We start from the raw sequence: 20,787 nt of genomic DNA on the forward strand, positions 1-20,787 counted from the left end.
TATATTTATCCAATGAATACCCGTTTATTACTGCATTTCTTCTTGGTGTGCCAATTTTAAAGGCCAGTAGTGTATTTTTCCAAGGCAACTAGCTCATGCTCTTACTATCACAACAGCAACTTCGTTCGCCGAAGCAGAGCAAATTACAAACGCCAGACGCATTTCAGCACCTCATGTTCTTGAAATACGAATCAGATCAGATATACAAATGTGCGAATCCACGGAGTAGTAACGGGAGGGGCAAATGTCAATAAAAAAATCATTTGCATCTATATCATTGACGCCCTGACCAAAAGTTGTTGTTGTTGTTGTGGTCGTCAGTCCTGAGACTGGTTTGATGCAGCTCTCCATGCTACTCTATCCTGTGCAAGCTTTTTCATCTCCCAGTACCTACTGCAACCTACATCCTTCTGAATCTGCTTAGTGTATTCATCTCTTGGTCTCCCCCTACGATTTTTACCCTCCACGCTGCCCTCCAATACTAAATTGGTGATCCCTTGATGCCTCAGAACATGTCCTACCAACCGATCCCTTCTTCTGGTCAAGTTGTGCCACAAACTTCTCTTCTCCCCAATCCTATTCAATACTTCCTCATTAGTTATGTGATCTACCCATCTAATCTTCAGCATTCTTCTGTAGCACCACATTTCGAAAGCTTCTATTCTCTTCTTGTCCAAACTATTTATCGTCCATGTTTCACTTCCATACATGGCTACACTCCATACGAATACTTTCAGAAATGACTTCCTGACACTTAAATCAATACTGGATGTTAACAAATTTCTCTTCTTCAGAAACGCTTTCCTTGCCATTGCCAGCCTACATTTTATATCCTCTCTACTTCGACCATCATCAGTTATTTTGCTCCCCAAATAGCAAAACTCCTTTACTACTTTAAGTGCCTCATTTCCTAATCTAATTCCCTCAGCATCACCCGACTTAATTAGACTACATTCCATTATCCTTGTTTTGCTTTTGTTGATGTTCATCTTATATCCTCCTTTCAACTGCTCTTCCAAGTCCTTTGCTGTCTCTGACAGAGTTACAATGTCATCTGCGAACCTCAAAGTTTTTATTACCTCTCCATGAATTTTAATACCTACTCCGAATTTTTCTTTTGTTTCCTTTACTGCTTGCTCAATATACAGATTGAACAACATCGGGGACAGGCTACAACCCTGTCTTACTCCCTTCCCAACCACTGCTTCCCTTTCATGTCCCTTGACTCTTATAACTGCCATCTGGTTTCTGTACAAATTGTAAATAGCCTTTCGCTCCCTGTATTTTACCCCTGCCACCTTTAGAATTTGAAAGAGAGTATTCCAGTCAACATTGTCAAAAGCTTTCTCTAAGTCTACAAATGCTAGAAACGTAGGTTTGCCTTTCCTTAATCTTTCTTCTAAGATAAGTCGTAAGGTCAGTATTGCCTCACGTGTTCCAGTGTTTCTACGGAATCCAAACTGATCTTCCCCGAGGTTGGCTTCTACTAGTTTTTCCATTCGTCTGTAAAGAATTCGTGTTAGTATTTTGCAGCTGTGACTTATTAAGCTGATAGTTCGGTAATTTTCACATCTGTCAACACCTGCTTTCTTTGGGACTGGAATTATTATATTCTTCTTGAAGTCTGAGGGTATTTCGCCTGTTTCATACATCTTGCTCACCAGATGGTAGAGTTTTGTCAGGACTGGCTCTCCCACGGCCGTCAGTAGTTCCAATGGAATATTGTCTACTCCGGGGGCCTTGTTTCGACTCAGGTCTTTCAGTGCTCTGTCAAACTCTTCACGCAGTATCGTATCTCCCATTTCATCTTCATCTACATCCTCTTCCATTTCCATAATATTGTCCTCAAGTACATCGCCCTTGTATTGACCCTCTATATACTCCTTCCACCTTTCTGCTTTCCCTTCTTTGCTTAGAACTGGGTTTCCATCTGAGCTCTTGATATTCATACAAGTCGTTCTCTTATCTCCAAAGGTCTCTTTAATTTTCCTGTAGGCGGTATCTATCTTACCCCTAGTGAGATAGGCCTCTACATCCTTACATTTGTCCTCTAGCCATCCCTGCTTAGCCATTTTGCACTTCCTGTCGATCTCATTTCTGAGACGTTTGTATTCCTTTTTGCCTGTTTCACTTACTGCATTTTTATATTTTCTCCTTTCATCAATTAAATTCAATATTTCTTCTGTTACCCAAGGATTTCTACTAGCCCTCGTCTTTTTACCTACTTGATCCTCTGCTGCCTTCACTACTTCATCCCTCAAAGCTACCCATTCTTCTTCTACTGTATTTATTTCCCCCATTCCTGTCAATTGCTCCCTTATGCTCTCCCTGAATCTCTGTACAACCTCTGGTTCTTTTAGTTTATCCAGGTCCCATCTCCTTAAATTTCCACCTTTTTGCAGTTTCTTCAGTTTTAATCTACAGGTCATAACCAATAGATTGTGGTCAGAGTCCACATCTGCCCCTGGAAATGTCTTACAATTTAAAACCTGGTTCCTAAATCTCTGTCTTACCATTATATAATCTATCTTATACCTTTTAGTATCTCCAGGGTTCTTCCATGTATACAATCTACTTTCATGATTCTTAAACCAAGTGTTAGTTATGATTATGTTGTGCTCTGTGCAAAATTCTACCAGGCGGCTTCCTCTTTCATTTCTGTCCCCCAATCCATATTCACCTACTATGTTTATTTCTCTCCCTTTTCCTACACTCGAATTCCAGTCACCCATGACTATTAAATTTTCGTCTCCCTTCACAATCTGAATAATTTCTTTTATTTCATCATACATTTCTTCAATTTCTTCGTCATCTGCAGAGCTAGTTGGCATATAAACTTGAACTACTGTAGTAGGTGTGGGCTTCGTATCTATCTTGGCCACAATAATGCGTTCACTATGCTGTTTGTAGTAGCTTACCCGCATTCCTATTTTCCTATTCATTATTAAACCTACTCCTGCATTACCCTTATTTGATTTTGTGTTTATAACCCTGTATTCACCTGACCAAAAGTCTTGTTCCTCCTGCCACCGAACTTCACTAATTCCCACTATATCTAACTTCAACCTATCCATTTCCCTTTTTAAATTTTCTAACCTACCTGCCCGATTAAGGGATCTGACATTCCACGCTCCGATCCGTAGAACGCCAGTTTTCTTTCTCCTGATAACGACATCCTCTTGAGTAGTCCCCGCCCGGAGATCCGAATGGGGGACTATTTTACCTCCGGAATATTTTACCCAAGAGGACGCCATCATCATGTAATCATACAGTAAAGCTGCATGCCCTCGGGAAAAATTACGGCTGTAGTTTCCCCTTGCTTTCAGCCGTTCGCAGTACCAGCACAGCAAGGCCGTTTTGGTTATTGTTACAAGGCCAGATCAGTCAATCATCCAGACTGTTGCCCCTGCAACTACTGAAAAGGCTGCTGCCCCTCTTCAGGAACCACACGTTTGTCTGGCCTCTCAACAGATACCCCTCCGTTGTGGTTGCACCTACGGTACGGCTATCTGTATCCCTGAGGCACGCAAGCCTCCCCACCAACGGCAAGGTCCATGGTTCATGGGTAGTGACCAAAAGTAATATTCTTTTTTCCAGAAGACGATTTCGACGAGTCAGGCCGGAAGTGTACGCTGTAATACTAAATATTTTACAAGCAACAAACATTAAGCCAACGGCCTTGCCGCAGTGGTAACACCGGTTCCCGTCAGATCACCGAAGTTAAGCGCTGCCAGGCTGGTCTAGCACTTGGATGGGTGACCCGGTCAGCAGAGTGCTGTTGGCAAGCAGGGTGCACTCAGCCCTTGTGAGGCAAACTGAGGAGCTACTTGTTGGAGAAGTAGCGGCTCCGGTCTCGGAAACTGACATACGGCCGGGAGAGCGGTGTGTTGACCACATGCCCCTCCATATCCGCATCCAGTGACACCTGTGGGCTGAGGATGACACGGCGGCCGGTCAGTACGTTTGGGCCTTCATGGCCTGTTCGGGAGGAGTTTGAGTGTAGCAAAAATTAAATGAACTTTCGCGTATTTCACAACATGGCTGATCTATGCGGACTTTGATTTCGATATGCGACATACGAATTTTCAGAATACCAATAAACAACTGACACCATGAATCCTGCAGGGCTGTCCATAAATCGGTAAGTGTACTAGGGGGTAGAGATGTCTTCTGAACAGCACATTGCAAGGCATCCCAGATATACTCAATATTGTTCATGTCTATGGAGTTTGCTGTGCAGCGGAAGTGTTTTAACACACATGAATGTTCTTGGAGCCACTCTGTAGCAGTGTCCTGCTGGAATTCTCCAAGTCCGTCGGAAAGAACAATGGACATGAATGGATGCAGGTGATCAGACAGGATGCTTACGTACGTGTCGCCTGTCAGAGTCGTATCTAGACGTATCAGGGGTCCCATATCACTCCAACTGCACACGCCCCACACCATTACAGAGCCTCCACCAGCTTGAACAGTCCCCTACTAACATGCAGGGTCCGTGGATTCATGAGCTTGCCTCCATACCCGTACACGTTCATTCGCTCGATACAATTTGAAACGAGACTCGTCCGACGAGGCAACATGTTTCCAGCCGTCAACAGTCGATTGTCGGTGTTGATACGCCCAGGCGAGGCTTAAGGCTGTGTGTCGTGCAGTCATCAAAGGTATACAAGTGGGCCTTCGGCTCCGAAAGCCCATATCGATGATGTTTCGTTGAATAGTTCGCGCACTGACACTTGTTGTTGGTCCAGCACTGAAATCTGCAGTAATTTGCGGAAGAGTTGCACTTCTGTCACGTGGAACGATTCTCTTCTATCGTCGTTTGTCACGTTCTTGCAGGACCTTCTTCCGGCCACAGCGATGTCGAAGATTTGATGTTTTACCGGATTCCTGATATTCACGATTCGCTCTTGAAATGATCGTACGGGAACATCGCCTCTTCATCACTATCTCGGAAATGCTGTGTCCCATCTCTCGTGCGCCGACTATAACACCACGTTGAAACTCACTTATATCTTGATAACGTGCCATTGTAGCAGCAGTAACCGATCTAACAACTGCGCCAGACACTTGTTGGCTTATACAGGCGTTGCCGACTGCAGGGCCGTATTATGCCTGTTGACATACATCTGTATACCAGTTTCTTTGGCACTTCAGTGTATATTCAATATATACCTAAATGATTTACCAAACAGAATCAGCCCCACTCTCAGGTTGTTCCCCGTTCTTCACTGGCAGCTTCGGTTCAGAGAGCGCACTGAGTATGGCACTCGAATAAAGCCTCGTCCCGTAGTGTGTCGTACTTGCAACCCTGCCCACAGCGAAACGCATTCTGTCGGCGGCCAAACTTGCGACGTCGCTTGGTCCACTTGGCTGACCACCGCGAAACCCTGCCACAGCCCACATATATTTGTGATTACAGTACCGTGCTTCATAGATCAATCGCTGTATGCTTCGGACTTACTTGTGGGAGTAGTACAAGTATTAATTTTATTTATTCGTGGATTACTTTTACGAGGTTACTGGACGTGTTACGGTATTACAATTTAAGAACAACGCAAATAATATGGTTAATATATACAGGAATTTACATACTTGCAGGTCTAGTTATGTGACCGGTAGTAGGAACCATCCCACCATTTGTCTGAAGTAAACGACTGTAAACCTAACTCAGAATGGCCGGATGAAGACTGGAACCTCCATCCCTCCGAGTACAAGGCCAGTCTTTTTAAAGCAGTGCTACCTCGTCTGATTTACCCCTCGTGTACGATACTGTTTTTCAGAGCAGTTATTTACGATTAGTTCGAATGGTTCAAATGGCTCTGAGCACTATGCGACTTAACTTCTGAGGTCATCAGTCGCCTAGAACTTAGAACTAATTAAACCTAACTAACCTACGGACATCACATACATCCATGCCTGAGGCAGGATTCGAACCTGCGACCGTAGCGGTCGCTCGGTTCCAGACTGAAGCGCCTAGAACCGCACGGCCACTCCTGCCGGCCTACGATTAGTAATGTAAAAGGCTAGTTCATTTCTCACCACCAGACACTGCAAAAACTGCACATGCTATATACACATTATTTCATAATGGAACGCTATATACACACAGAAATCCAGCCCAGATAGCCATGCGTGTTAATTTGCCGCTTCCAGGACGGGGAGGTGGGCCGGCATAGGGTAGAATCCGCCCGGCGGATTAACAAGGGTCGGTGTGCCGCCAGCGTGGATGTTTTTTTAGGCCGTTTCCCCCATTCCACTCTGTGAATAACGGGCTGGTATCCAAGTTCCGCTTCAGTTATACGATTCGCAAACATTTAGAAAACTTTCCCTCGCTTTCACACGAGCAACACTGCAAGCAGACAGTTGCGGTAGACACACACGTATTCCGTTCTTGGGGGTAGCGGCTTGGCAACAGGAAGGGCATCCTGCGACCCCTTAAACCAGGGGTCTCCAAACTACGGTCCGCGGGCCGAAACCGGCCCGCGTGGGGCCGGCAAACCGGCCCGCGTTAGCTGGCCGGACATCCCCGGTATCCGGCCCGCCAAATATTTGAAGTGGTACCTATACTGCCAACAATTGAGTTTCGAGGCCTATCGCGAGCAATACACCGCGACATTGTCGCAGCTCTATCTTTACAAAGCGGAAGGTCATGGTTAAACTTGTGGCTATCCAAATAATACACATTGGTTTGTTGCTTGACTGCACCAAGAAATATTGACATCCCCACTGCTCCTTAAAAATTTTATATTCACTGTCAACCTTTCGTTTCTTTTCCATATTTGTACAGAATTTCACAAAAGATTGTAACCTGAAAGTAAAATTGTACTATTTAATACTAATAAAACTAGGGAGTAGTCTGCCAAACAAACTGCAATCAATTTATTTTTAAGGTACTTTAATTACTAAATTAAATACTCACAATTACACTGTAGTTCCACCAAAAAATACAGTGAAAAAATACTCAAGTCGTGCTATACGTATTTCGATTTTCAGATTTTCCTTGTCTCTTCGAATTCAAACTTTGAATTGTCCCACGCTTCGTCGTCTCACCTACTAGTACACATAAAACACTAAAAAAGTCGTGAGACACGCGCAACATAGACACAATCACGCGACAGAACTATCAAATATATGCTCTGACTCTGCTACTTGCTACAAGACTACATAACTAAATTTATTGTTGCGCCGCTTGAAATAGCAATGCGTTGACATACACTACCTCCGTTACGTCTTGCAGTAATAGCGTTGCTAACAATGATTTTGAGATTTCGTTAACTTTGCGGGACGCTTTCGTGAAGAATGTGCAGTGACATACTTTTTTGTCGGTGAAATTCGCCAGAATAAAATACGCCAGAATTTTGGTCAATTACGTCCACCAATCAAAATTATGTAATTAAATAAAAATCGTAGTTCGTTTCAGTGCTAGGTATTCCCACAACCTTAGATTTTTGCGATTTCATCTTTCCTTTAGCCTTACATTACGGTGATCATGGAGTGCTAGGGTGCTTTAATCCCACTAGGTAGATCTTGGCCCTTATGACTTCGTGGAGGAGTCAATGTGGCCCGCGGACTAAGAAGTTTGGAGACCCCTGCCTTAAACTAACCGCGCTAAATCCCTTAATAACCATGCCGACCCTGCGCCGATGCGGGGCAAAGGCAAAACAAAAGGAAGAAGAATGAAAATAATTAAATAACAGGACACACGCTGTCAGCTGAAATTAGGGCCATAGCGAAGATGTTTGGTTTCCATTTTGTGTACCGCAACTTCCTATTTGGCAGCCTGAACTACTGAGTCTAATTGCATTATAATGAGTGAAATTTTGAGCTCATAAAGAAGATAAGGTCTTAGTATTATAATTTACATTGCGTGGCTTGTGGAATAACGTTTTCCAGAAAATAAAAGAAAAAGAAGAGAAGAAACATAGTAGGGATATGTTACGTAAGACATATTTATTATTATCAGTATTATCATTACTATTATTTACTTGTGTTACAGTTTTTACAAAGCCTCTGCTGTGTGTTACTCAAGTAATTCTTGAGTGTATACAATGTATTGCTTCACCTAGAATTTTTAATGGCTTTGTTAATAAAATAACTTTTTCTGTTACCAGTGACGAATTACTTTTCATTTATATTTTGCACGAGGCATCTTGATAAGTGATTCCCATTTTCAAGTGTGTTTTGCGTGTGCTATGCCATTTATTCGCGATGTTTTAGATGGATGAGGTGCTCCACTGCCCTATTCTCTTTGGGTTTTCTTGTGATCCACTTCTGCAAAAACTAACACATATTATACGTTACACACAGTTTTCTACCGCTTCTCGGACCTTTCTTCTGTAAATGTTTGTTTCTTTAGCCAGTACACGTACGTTATTAAAATCGATGTCAGAGCCACAGTTCTCGTGATTTTCCGCTACTGCCGATAGAAGAAAGGTCCGAGAAGCGGTTGAAATTTCTAAGAATGTATTTAATTTCAATAGAGAGGACGGCTATTGGCTTCCGGCATCGTGGCTCCCCGCTATCAAGGAAGTAAATACGCGGCCGCGGTGTGGTAGCGGCATAAACAACGCGCTGCAAGTCACCTCGGCGGAGAATAATATTTTGGGTAAACATTCCCCCTCTCTTGCTCTGTCCGGTTCGAATCTATACACTGATGACGACCAACCAATAGCGGTAGCAGGCATTTCAACCAATAACCCTTCTCCAGCATAGTGTGGAATAGTGCCTTTCTATCCATGACGATGACCGCCAATGGTATCCACAGGAGATAAGCTACCAATGCCCCTTCTTCTGTATTAGCCTATGACTATGGCCCACCAATGGTAGCCATATGAATTGTAACCAATACTATCACTTCTCCGCACTAACTCCAGAAAATTCCCCCTTTATAAGTGGACGCGACACTAGTCTCTGACAGTGTTCTAACAGTAGTGGACACCAAAAGATCCTGAGGAAGATCCCAGAAGAGGGATCGAAACGTCGAACATTTTAGAAGAAATATGACGCGGCCTAATAACCCAGAAGATTTTAACTTCAGTGACAACGGCCACGAAAGCCTACAGACTTACATACTATCACGCTGTTTGGTCTGAAGATGGTCTAAAATAGGCAGAAACCGCTAACCTCATAAAGAAAGTTTCTTGCGGTTGTTACTGCTCATGTTCATTGTTAAGTAATAATAAAGCGGTTGTACTCTAAGAGAAATGTTCTCAAAAATTACTATATGTATGAGTCTCTGCATAATTGGACCAAGAGAAAATCGAATGAAAACAGAACAATGCCGCACGTCAAACATCTAAAACATCACGAACGAATGGTATAGAGCACGAAAAACTTATCTGAAAATCATTTCCCGAAACGCCTCGTGCAAAATTTAAAGCAAACGGGAAGCTGTGAACGCAGTCTGATGCAAGGATCTATAGAGAGGACGAGCTAACGTGACGGTAGGCTCTACCCTTTGGCTGATCAGTTTCATCCATGTTTGTTTCCCAATGGTGATGCTGCGTTCCAGGACGACAGGGTCCCTGTCCACACAGCTCGCATCATCGAACAGTGGTGTCGTGAGCACGAGAATGAATTGCCACATCTCCTCTGGCATTCACACTCAACAGATCTCTATATTATTGAGCCTTTATGGACTACTTTGGAAAGAAGGGTGCATGATCACTATTCACCCCCATCATCGTTGCCCCAACTTTGGAGGGAAAATGGTATACGGTTCCCTTGAAAACCATACAGGATCTGTATTTATCCACTCCGAGACGACTGGAGCTCTACACATGTTAGACAAGGTAGTGTGTTGTGTGTTTGGTGTCTGCATGTTTCTGTCCACCCACTGCAGCTCGTAACGCAGGTTAGCTCACCTCTGGGGTAGTAGAAGGGTGCGCAGTGACAGAGCGCCAGCAGCAGGTTCCGGCGGCACTCGCTGATGCACGTCTGGTGGCTGTAGTCGTCCGCCCACGACAGCGAGCGCACCTGCAACAGGGCGGGGGCGTGCGCAGTCTCTCCCTGCCGGGCGAGCAACACTCCGCTGACAGTACACCGCACAACGCTGTTGACATAGGGATCATAGTAGATGGCACACTTACAAGGTGCGATCGAGTATTTGAAACTGTATATACGATGATGTATCTTAAGAGCCCAGGTATCACACACTGCAACCATTCACACTAGTAGGCCCTCATTGGAGAGTAACTAACGAAAAAAAAATTAAGAATTTTATGTGATAATAGCGGCAAGAAGTTTCATTACATAGCGCGGTTGCATGGTGTAATGGATACAATAACAGCTTTGCATGCAGGTGGTTATGGGTTCGACTCTCATCAGGTGCACTAAGTTTTCTTTTTATTTCCAAATCTTTATCGAAATGACTGATGGATACAATAACAGCTTTGCATGCTGGAGGTTAGGGGTTTGACTCTAAAGAGGAGCGCTAAGTTTCTTTTTATTTTCAAATCATTATCGAAACGACGTTGCTCATCATTTTTATTCATGTAATTGATTTAAATATAATTTTTTAATTCCATTCCTTTGTCCATAATAACTTCTTCATCTGCTCTCATTTTTCGTCCTGCCATTCTTTCTCCACTTGAAACGTTTGTTCATGAGTTTCTAATCAAATTCATGTATTAATTTCGATTTAATCTCTTTTGTTTTATCACCCTGTTGTTTCGTCCCCATTATTGCGTTCACTATATCTGTTCCTCATTTTGCCTGAATTTCGTTTTACTTATAAACCCGTCTTTTATTTAAATTTTCAACCGCGCTATTTTGTCCGTAGTGTAACAGGTATTTAGGTTATATTTTAAATGTTTGTATGACAGTTACTGTGCAAAAAAAAATCGCAAATCTGGTAACAAAAATACGTTTTTCACACCATTGCACAAATATAGACAGATTATTTCATCTTTTGCCTTTTAAACAATACATCAGCATTTTCAAGTGCTTAGACTTTGTAATAGGTAAATGTAATAAAATTCATATTCACAAAATTTCCTATTCGAAAATGAATGTAATAAAGAAAAAATGAAACAAATTACAAAGTTCATACGGTGATTAAAATGATGTGATAAGGAACAGAAATAAAAAATTACATTTAAACCAATTACCTTAACAAAACTAATAATCCAGGCTAATTACGATAAAGATCGAAAAATAAAAAATATGAAATTCGAACCCACAAAGTACTGCATGCGAATCTGTTATCCTACCCATTACAACACGTAGCCACACTACGTTATGCACCTTTTCTTAACGTAACTGAGTATCACAGAAAATTCTGAATTTCGTTTTTCGTCAATTACTTGCAAATGAGGGCTTACCAGGGTGAATGGCTGCAGTGTGTGATACCTGGGCTCTTAACCTACATCACCGTACGGATAGCTATAAAAAGTCGATCGCATCACTGGGGCCCTCTACTTGTTAGTCCAGGTTGGATCAAGATATGCAAAGTAAACCGGAACTCCATCGACGAAATCTCAAAGACTGTTCAGGGATATTTTCCGAGTACACTGATACGAAGAACACTTGTTCACTGTGGCTGGGTACAGAGTAATTGCATTTCCTTTGCCTACACGAGACCGAAGAACGACATATTTTGTTTTAAGTATAAATTCTTTGCTGCATTATTATTTCCTCGTAGTGATGCAAGCTACACGACGAACCCGTTTCGGCTAATTGCAACTATCAAGTGTACCTCTGAAGATGGTGTAATAGGTATAATATTGTTCTTTACGCCTATGTTGGTCCTTGTATAAATGTGGCACCTTATGCTTACGTCTTAGCCGGTATGACGTTGTCCATATGGCATCTTAGAGCGTAAATGTCGGCTGTGTTTTCGTTATGATATTGGCACCATGGCTATCTCTGATAAATTAAACGCAATCACAGACTTTCGCGAAACAGAAATTCCATTGTAAACAAACAGCATCGCTGGAGCCGAAGCTGTCAGGAAAGCTGTCAAAACATAACTTTACAATATCACTCAAAAAAGTAAACATGTAAGTAACGTGGTAATATTTTAACAAAAGGCAAGCAATATTTACACTGCAAGATGCCGCATGGACCACGTCATACCAGCTAAGATGTAAGCATAAAGTGCCATATGTAGACAGAGACTAATATAGCCGTAAGGAACAACATTATACCTACTATATCATCTTCACAGGCACACCTGATAATGGCAAATCGCCGAAATGAGCTTGTCGTGCAACCTGTATCACTACGAAGAATAAATTAAAAAAAAACTTGTACTTAAAATAAAATAGCTGCATTTCGTTTGATTATGTACTCTATTTATCTTTGTTCCCGTATTGTCCTCCTCCTTTCACCATGAACCTTGGACCGGGGTGAGGTGGGATGGCTTGCATGCCTCAGTAGTATAGATAGCTGTACCACAGGTGCAACCACGAGAGGCAGGTATCTGCAGAAAAGGGCAGATCAACCCGTGCTTCCTGAAGAAGGCAACAGCCTTTTCAGTAGTTGCAATGGGCAACGGCCTGGATGACTGGCTGACAGGCCCTTGTAACATTAGCCAACACAACATTGTTGTGTTGATGCTGCGAACAGCTGAAATCAAGGCGAAACTACACCCATAATTTTTTCCCCCGAGAGCATGCAGCTTTACTGTATTAGTTAATCCTTTATAGGTTTGTGGTCGATATTTTAACCACACCACATAAGATTCAAAATATCAGTAATCTGATGCCTCTAAACGACCCTATCGCATTCAGCTACTGCATTTTTGGGACCAACCTGTGGCCAACAAAGCAACCACAATGAACTTACGTTGTTTTGTCAACGCATGGTGGCACTCGTTGTACTTTGTGGTCGATAAAGTAACCACGAAGCAGTCTCATCAGTGTGTCGTAATTTAGCTGGTAGGTCTTTACGTTTAGACAATTTAGTCTATTCATTATGATTTTCTAGTATAATATTGATGTATTACAGAAATCTACCTCCAGTTTCACTGTATCTACTGCGAATCACTGTAAAATGAATTTTTTGTCTCACGTGTGCAAGAAGACGTACATAATCTCGATTTTTAACCACGAAGCAGTCTCAGCAGTGTGTCGTAATTTAGCTGGTAGGTCTTTACGTTTAGATAATTTAGTCTATTCATTATGATTTTCTAGTATAATATTGATGTAGTACATAAATCTACCTCCAGTTTCACTGTATCTACTGCGAATCACTGTAAAATGAATTTTTTGTCTCACGTGTGCAAGAAGACGTACATAATCTCGATTTTCCTTGAGTTTATGTAATACTTCAGTTGTAAACAAGTACTTCTGCACACGTTATGTTGTGTATTTTGGTACCTAAGTAATTGCTTGACACTTTTATCAAACAGTTTCTAAAATATAGCATTTCGCTCAGATGTTATAGGCACGTCAGTGCAGCAAGGTCGACGTTTTGTGAGCAGAGAGCTGCAAAGAGCACGGGAAGCCGAAGGAGAAGTTTTCAGTGCACGCAATCTGTCGTAATTTTGGTGTTGGATAAGTCTTTGCATTTATGAAATTGAATAGATTTATTATAATTATTCTAATACTATAGTGTAATAAACATATGCCAATTGTAACCTGCCTCCAGTTTCACTGCACCTAGTGCAAATCATTGTGAAATGAGTTTCTTTGTCTCGTGTTGCCAAAAATACGTACATGACGTTAATTTCCCGCGAATTTATAGTAATATTTAAGTTGCAAACAAATACATCTGCACAAGTTATTTCGTGCTGTTATGGTACCTCAGTATTTACTTGATGTTTTTAGCAAGTAGTTTCAGAATTATACAGGGTGATTCAAAAAGAATACCACAACTTTAAAAATGTGTATTTAATGAAAGAAACATAATATAACCTTCTGTTACACATTATTACAAAGAGTATTTAAAAAGGTTTTTTTTCACTCAAAAACAAGTTCAGAGATGTTCAACATGGCCCCCTCCAGACATTCAAGCAATATCAACCCGATATTCCAACTCGTTCCACACTCTCTGTAGCATATCAGGCGTAACAGTTTGGATAGCTGCTGTTATTTCTCGTTTCAAATCATCAATGGTGGCTGGGAGAGGTGGCCGAAACATCATATCCTTAACATACCCCCATAAGAAAAAATCGCAGGGGGTAAGATCAGGGCTTCTTGGAGGCTAGTGATGAAGTGCTCTGTCACGGGCTGCCTGGCGGCCGATCCATCGCCTCGGGATAAGGTTTCATAACTAACCTTTTTCGTAGGACTCTCAATACAGTTGATTGTGGAATTTGCAGCTCTCTGCTAGCTCTGCGAGTCGATTTTCCTGGGCTCCGAACAAATGCATGCTGGATGCATGCTACATTTTCATCACTCGTTCTCGGCCGTCCAGAACTTTTCCCTTTGCACAAACACCCATTCTCTGTAAACTGTTTATACCAACGTTTAATACACCACCGATCAGGAGGTTTAACACCATACTTCGTTCAAAATGCACGCTGAACAACTGTCGTCGATTCACTTCTGCCGTATTCAATAACACAAAAAGCTTTCTGTTGAGCGGTCGCCATCTTAGCATCAACTGACGCTGACGCCTAGTCAACAGCGCCTCAAGCGAACAAATGTACAACTAAATGAAACTTTATAGCTCCCTTAATTCGCCGACAGATAGTGCTTAGCTCTGCCTTTTGTCGTTGTAGAGTTTTAAATTCCTAAAGTTGTGGTATTCTTTTTGAATCACCCTGTAGTATTCCACTCAGTAAAGAGTGTTAATCTGCATTCTTGTTTCTATATCGTTTCTTAAATATTTGCACAAAAATTACAATATCATAACATCATTAATATTTCTTTATAATTTATGTGGGATCATGCCCACTCTACTATATCGTGGCTAGGAAGCTGTTTTCTCGGATAGCTAGACAACAATTCAAGCAAATATTATTAATGGAGTTTATTACAGTAAGTTAGATTGACAATACTTAACTTTGCCTTTTTACAAATAGGTGTCGCAGGCAATTGGCAACATGCAAATAATCAATATCCTTCGATGTATACAATTTCCATGCAAGCAATTAATATAGATCACAAGTCACGACTAAAGAGTTAAGATGACGGCTCGTCTTCTAGTACAGTTCTTCTGGTGCGGTCGAGGCTAGCTGGAGCGGCGCTAATATTCTCTTCATATAGGTGCTGCTCCTGTCGTGGTGTCGTCCCACTCAGCGTTCTACTGGCTGACGTCGTCTCACAGCCTTCTCTACTGTGAGGTTCCAGGCCGACGTGCCGGCGCTTGATGTTACGACGGAACAACTTAGGCTTGGTGAAAATCAGTCTTCATCCCTTATGGAAAAGGACAGCTTTTCTTGGGAAATGCATTAGAAGACATCGGTTTATGAAGGAGACACAGATGAAGAGGGTGTTCTAGTAGGAACATCCAGAGGATGAAGGTCAGTCAAACAGTGAAGAAGTGTTAGAGTAAACTTCTAGTTCACAAACAGATTCTAAAATTTCTAATATGCCTGTAGTTACTCCATATCTGCTGAAGTTTTCTAAACAGAGAAGGAACCCATGTCAAATACGTTTACTACTATTTGGTCCTAGTGTTCCCAGGCGTGGATGGATGAACTTCATTGATGCAACAACAATAAATTAGTATGCTCTTTATAAGGGGACTAGCTTTCTTGCTGCGAATATAAAACCTCTGTCACATCTAAAATTTCGAAATATTCTGGCAACGAGCTAACTGGAAGTTTCTGGTCAAAACCGAAAACGGTAGCAACACCCAGCCCAAAAAATTGTAATTAGCAGGTCAAAACTTCACAAAAGAGATACAGGATTCCAAGCGATGCAGTTCAGGAATGTGACTGTGCATATGGCTTCAACGGGTGCATCAGGGAGGTGTGCATCTTATAGAATACAAAGCAAACCTAAACGTAGTAAGTCAGCGTGACTGCTGGCAATGAAGCTTTGAGCAGACAACACTTTGAACCCTTCCACCAGCAGAACTACGTAACAGAACAAATCAAGTTTATGATTTAATGTGTGTGTATCTTATATGCATTTTTATATACGTATATAAAATAACAAAAGATAACAATAAATGAAGCTTTGTTTTCTTCTGTTTACTGCTGTTTCAATAAAAGACCCCGTTTTCACAATTTGGTTAAATTACCGACCACAAAAACAGTACTTCCAGTGAATGGATTGTGGTCGATATTTTTCCAAGCATGAAAATTTATAGTAATTAGTACCATAAGATTTTTCATATCTTAAATATTTTTTATGTGTCTGGGTATGATAAGTAATTTAACAAATTAGACTTCAAGAGTCACTTTTAAAAAGAAAGTTTTGCCCTATACTGGGTTAATGATGGGGATGCCCTCCTGGATAAAATATTCTGCGGTAAAATAGTTCCCAACGTGGATCTCCAGTAGGGACTACTCAGAACGATGTCGTCATCAGAAAAAATTAACTGGCATTCTACGAGTCGGAACGTGGAATTTTAAATCCCTTCGTTAGGTGGGTTGATTAGAGAATTTCGAAAGGTAGATGGATAGGTAGAAATTAGAAATAGTAGAAACTAGTGAAGTGCGGTGGCAGGAAGAACAGGACTTTTGGTCAGGTGAGTACAGGGCTATCAACTCAGATTAGGTAGGGATAATGCAACAGTAGGCCAAAAAGTGAACAATGATGGTAAGCTACTACGAACAGGATAGCGAACGCGTTATAGTAGCGAAGACAGAGACGAAGTTAATACCAACAACAGTCTACACTGATCAGCCAGAGCATTATGATCACCTACCTAATAGCCAGTATGTACACCTTTGGCACGGATAACAACGGCGACGCGTATAGCATGGAAGCAATGAGACCTTGGTAGGTCGGTAGTGGAAGTTGGCACCACATCTCCACACACAAATCACCTAATTCCCGTAAATTGCGGGGAGGGGGGTCGGTGATGAGATCTAACACCACGTTCGATAACATCCTCGATCTGTTCGGTCGAGTTCAGATCTGACGAGTTCGGGGGCCAAGCACATAGGTAGGAAATCGCCACTGTGTGCCTCGAACTACTCCATCACACTCTGGGCGTAGCGACATGGAGGATTGTCTTGTTGAAAATAAGCAGTGCCATCAGAAAACATGATCTTCATGATATGGTGTACGTGGTCTGCAACCAGTGTACGATACTCCTTGGCCAAAATAGTACCGTGCATGGGCTCTGCTGAACCCATGGATGCCCACGTGAATGTTCCCCAGAGCATAATGGAGCCACCGCCAGTTTGTCTCTGTCCCGCAGTACACGTGTCAAGGAGCTGTTCCCCTGGAAGATGATGGATTCACCCCCTCCAAAAATGGCTCAAATGGCTCTGAGCACTATGGGACTTAACATCTGAGGTCATCATCCCCCTTGACTTAGAACTACTTAAACCTAACTAACCTAAGAACATCACACACATCCATGCCCCAGGCAGGATTCGAACTTGCGACCGTAGCGGTCGCGCGGTTCCAGACTGAAGCGTCCAGAACCACTGGGCCACACCCTCCCATCGGCATGATAAAGAAGGTATCGGGACACATCAGACCTTGCAACGCTCTGCCACAGTGTCAACATCCAGTGCCAATGGTCACGTGCCCATATCAGTCGTAGTTTCAGATATCGTGGTGTTAACACGGGAACATGCACAGGTTGTCGGCTGCGGAGGCCCATGGCTAGGAGTGTTCGATGCAGTGTGGGTTCAGATACGCTTGTACTCTAGACAGCATTAAAATCTGATGTCAGTCACGCTACAGTTCGCAGTCTGTCCTGTTTTACCAGTCTGTCCAGCCTACGACGTCCGACAACTGTAACGAGGAGTACCTCCACGGGATCTCTGGACGTGGTTTCACCTTGGTTTCGCCTCGTGTTGAAGACACTCACCACAGCACTCCTCAAACACCAACAATTTGTGCAGTTTCCGAGCCTGCGGAACATACAATCTGCCCTCGGTCAAACTCAGATAGACAGCGCACTTTCCCCATTCTAAATAAGGACAGCACGCTGACCGATACTACATGACTAGCAGTCATTCCCCGCCAAGTGACGCTGCTAATGCTGGACGGGTTTATATCGACAGCAGGTCGGTGATCATTATGCTCTGGCTGATCAGTGTATTTGAAGATGTGGGGGAGGGGAGTGAAGACAGAGTCAACATCAAACTCCCCAACTCCACCCTGCTCCCCCTCCAGTAGCGAGATCGGAGCGTGACCGACCTCGTCGTCGAACCAGCAGCGGCGCGCCTCGGCCGGCAGGCGCCGGACGTCCCTGGTGCTGTGAATGGCCCGCGGGTCCAGCACCACCGACACCTCCGTGCCCGGCTGCGCCAGCACCTGCTGCACCGACGTCTCCGGGTAGTCCTGCGGGTCGTGCACGAACACCTGCAACGTCAGATCCACCTACCGAAGTCTACTCGTGCTCTTCTGATTTCTTTTAAATTTACACTCACTGTAAGTTTGACAGTTATTTCTAGGAGGTAGCAGCCCACCTCCACGTTCTTACGGACGGGAAGACACGCCCTTAGCTAACGCACGCCTGATCTTTGGCGTGCGGCTCGGAGGTATCTGGGTCATAATCCGATGGTGACAGAAATTTTTACCGCCAGTGTTTGGCCATAAATGGCAGGAGAGGAACAATTTGAGCAGCTCTTTTGGATTGTTTACATATGTTGCTGTCGTTTAGCATCTAGTAAAGTGAACAGAAAATCAAAACGAATTGCAAAAATATTGTTGTGTCCCAGCACTGTTTTGTAGTGCGATCGGAACGTTGACGACAATCTGAGGGTTGTTCGAGTGTCCACCTTTATTGTCAGAGATGAGAGGGAGAAAGCTCTCTGAGGTAGAACTGGGTGGTTATTGGTTACAGTGGTAATCTCTTAGGATTAATGGCAGGCTGGGTATGCTGAAGAATTCAGTATTTATTTAAGTAATATCTTTATTCTCTTCGATAACTTATAAAAGAGGTGCCAGTTCCTAACCCCCTTTCTGTATTACCTGTCAGACTCAGTTTACTCTTGTCAGCAGGTCACTCGCCTAAGCTTACAAGAGACAATTGCTATTCCGTAAATTTTTCTTGTTAATTATGAAGCTACAAATGCTAGCTGTTCCTTGAGACAAAGACAGATCGTCTCTGTTCAGAGCTATTCCCCAGAACAGATAACGATTAGTTATCTTGCAGCTGCTGTGTGTGTTTCCAGATCTGATCACCGATTTCTCGCTGAGAATATTACTTCTGCATACTCAGGTTGCGGCGGACTGGCGTACTACTGCTCTCTCACTCTTCCGTCAGACTACTCCATCAGAATCCTCCATCAGACTTCTCCATCAGACTAACTCTTCCCAATTTATCTCTTGCTTATATATCGTCTACGTCGCAGCTGACCCTCGATAATAGCCGTTCGGGATATTTCCATCAGCTGGCTCCCTTTGTAAAGTTGATGCATTAAGTTACTCTGAAAGCGGTGCTGATATTCAAGACAATAAAAGCGGATTAAATTTGTGAGCTATCTGGGGAAGTTAACCTTGCATTACTGAGCAACTGTTTCACCAGGTATCCAGTCTAGCTTGCCAAATTCCCAACCAGACTAACATTAATTATAATCTTTTAATAGTCATCTTACGACAACCGGTGATATATATATATATATATATATATATATATATATATATATACACTCCTGGAAATGTAAAAAAGAACACATTGACACCGGTGTGTCAGACCCACCATACTTGCTCCGGACACTGCGAGAGGGCTGTACAAGCAATGATCACACGCACGGCACAGCGGACACACCAGGAACCGCGGTGTTGGCCGTCGAATGGCGCTAGCTGCGCACCATTTGTGCACCGCCGCCGTCAGTGTCAGCCAGTTTGCCGTGGCATACGGAGCTCCATCGCAGTCTTTAACACTGGTAGCATGCCGCGACAGCGTGGACGTGAACCGCATGTGCATTTGACGGACTTTGAGCGAGGGCGTATAGTGGGCATGCGGGAGGCCGGGTGGACGTACCGCCGAATAGCTCAACACGTGGGGCGTGAGGTCTCCACAGTACATCGATGTTGTCGCCAGTGGTCGGCGGAAGGTGCACGTGCCCGTCGACCTGGGACCGGACCGCAGCGACGCACGGATGCACGCCAAGACCGTAGGATACTACGCAGTGCCGTAGGGGACCGCACCGCCACTTCCCAGCAAATTAGGGACACTGTTGTTCCTGGGGTATCGGCGAGGACCATTCGCAACCGTCTCCATGAAGCTGGGCTACGGTCCCGCACACCGTTAGGCCGTCTTCCGCTCACGCCCCAACATCGTGCAGCCCGCCTCCAGTGGTGTCGCGACAGGCGTGAATGGAGGGACGAATGGAGACGTGTCGTCTTCAGCGATGAGAGTCGCTTCTGCCTTGGTGCCAATGATGGTTGTATGCGTGTTTGGTGCCGTGCAGGTGAGCGCCACAATCAGGACTGCATACGACCGAGGCACACAGGGCCAACACCCGGCATCATGGTGTGGGGAGCGATCTCCTACACTGGCCGTACACCACTGGTGATCGTCGAGGGGACACTGAATAGTGCACGGTACATCCAAACCGTCATCGAACCCATCGTTCTACCATTCCTAGACCGGCAAGGGAACTTGCTGTTCCAACAGGACAATGCACGTCCGCATGTATCCCGTGCCACCCAACGTGCTCTAGAAGGTGTAAGTCAACTACCCTGGCCAGCAAGATCTCCAGATCTGTCCTTCATTGAGCATGTTTGGGACTGGATGAAGCGTCGTCTCACGCGGTCTGCA

The 20,787-nt window shown here is 43.5% G+C and overlaps 1 protein-coding gene and 1 pseudogene across 1 annotated transcript in view; one reads left to right on the forward strand and one right to left on the reverse strand.

Annotated features, from left to right (window-relative positions):
• The window catches only part of LOC126417077 (pickpocket protein 28-like), a 93,432-nt gene that overhangs the window by 31,945 nt on the left and 40,700 nt on the right, over positions 1 to 20,787 (reverse strand). Inside the window, exons 6-7 of the mRNA XM_050084972.1 lie at positions 18,216 to 18,380; positions 9,864 to 10,008 (exon numbers count right to left, since the gene is read on the reverse strand). Coding sequence (XP_049940929.1) covers positions 9,864 to 10,008; positions 18,216 to 18,380 — 310 coding nt within the window. The remainder of the gene's footprint in view (positions 1 to 9,863; positions 10,009 to 18,215; positions 18,381 to 20,787) is intronic.
• LOC126417425 (5S ribosomal RNA) lies at positions 3,670 to 3,784 on the forward strand (annotated as a pseudogene).

Source organism: Schistocerca serialis, chromosome 8, assembly GCF_023864345.2.
Source record: "Schistocerca serialis cubense isolate TAMUIC-IGC-003099 chromosome 8, iqSchSeri2.2, whole genome shotgun sequence".
NCBI lineage: Eukaryota > Metazoa > Arthropoda > Insecta > Orthoptera > Acrididae > Schistocerca > Schistocerca serialis.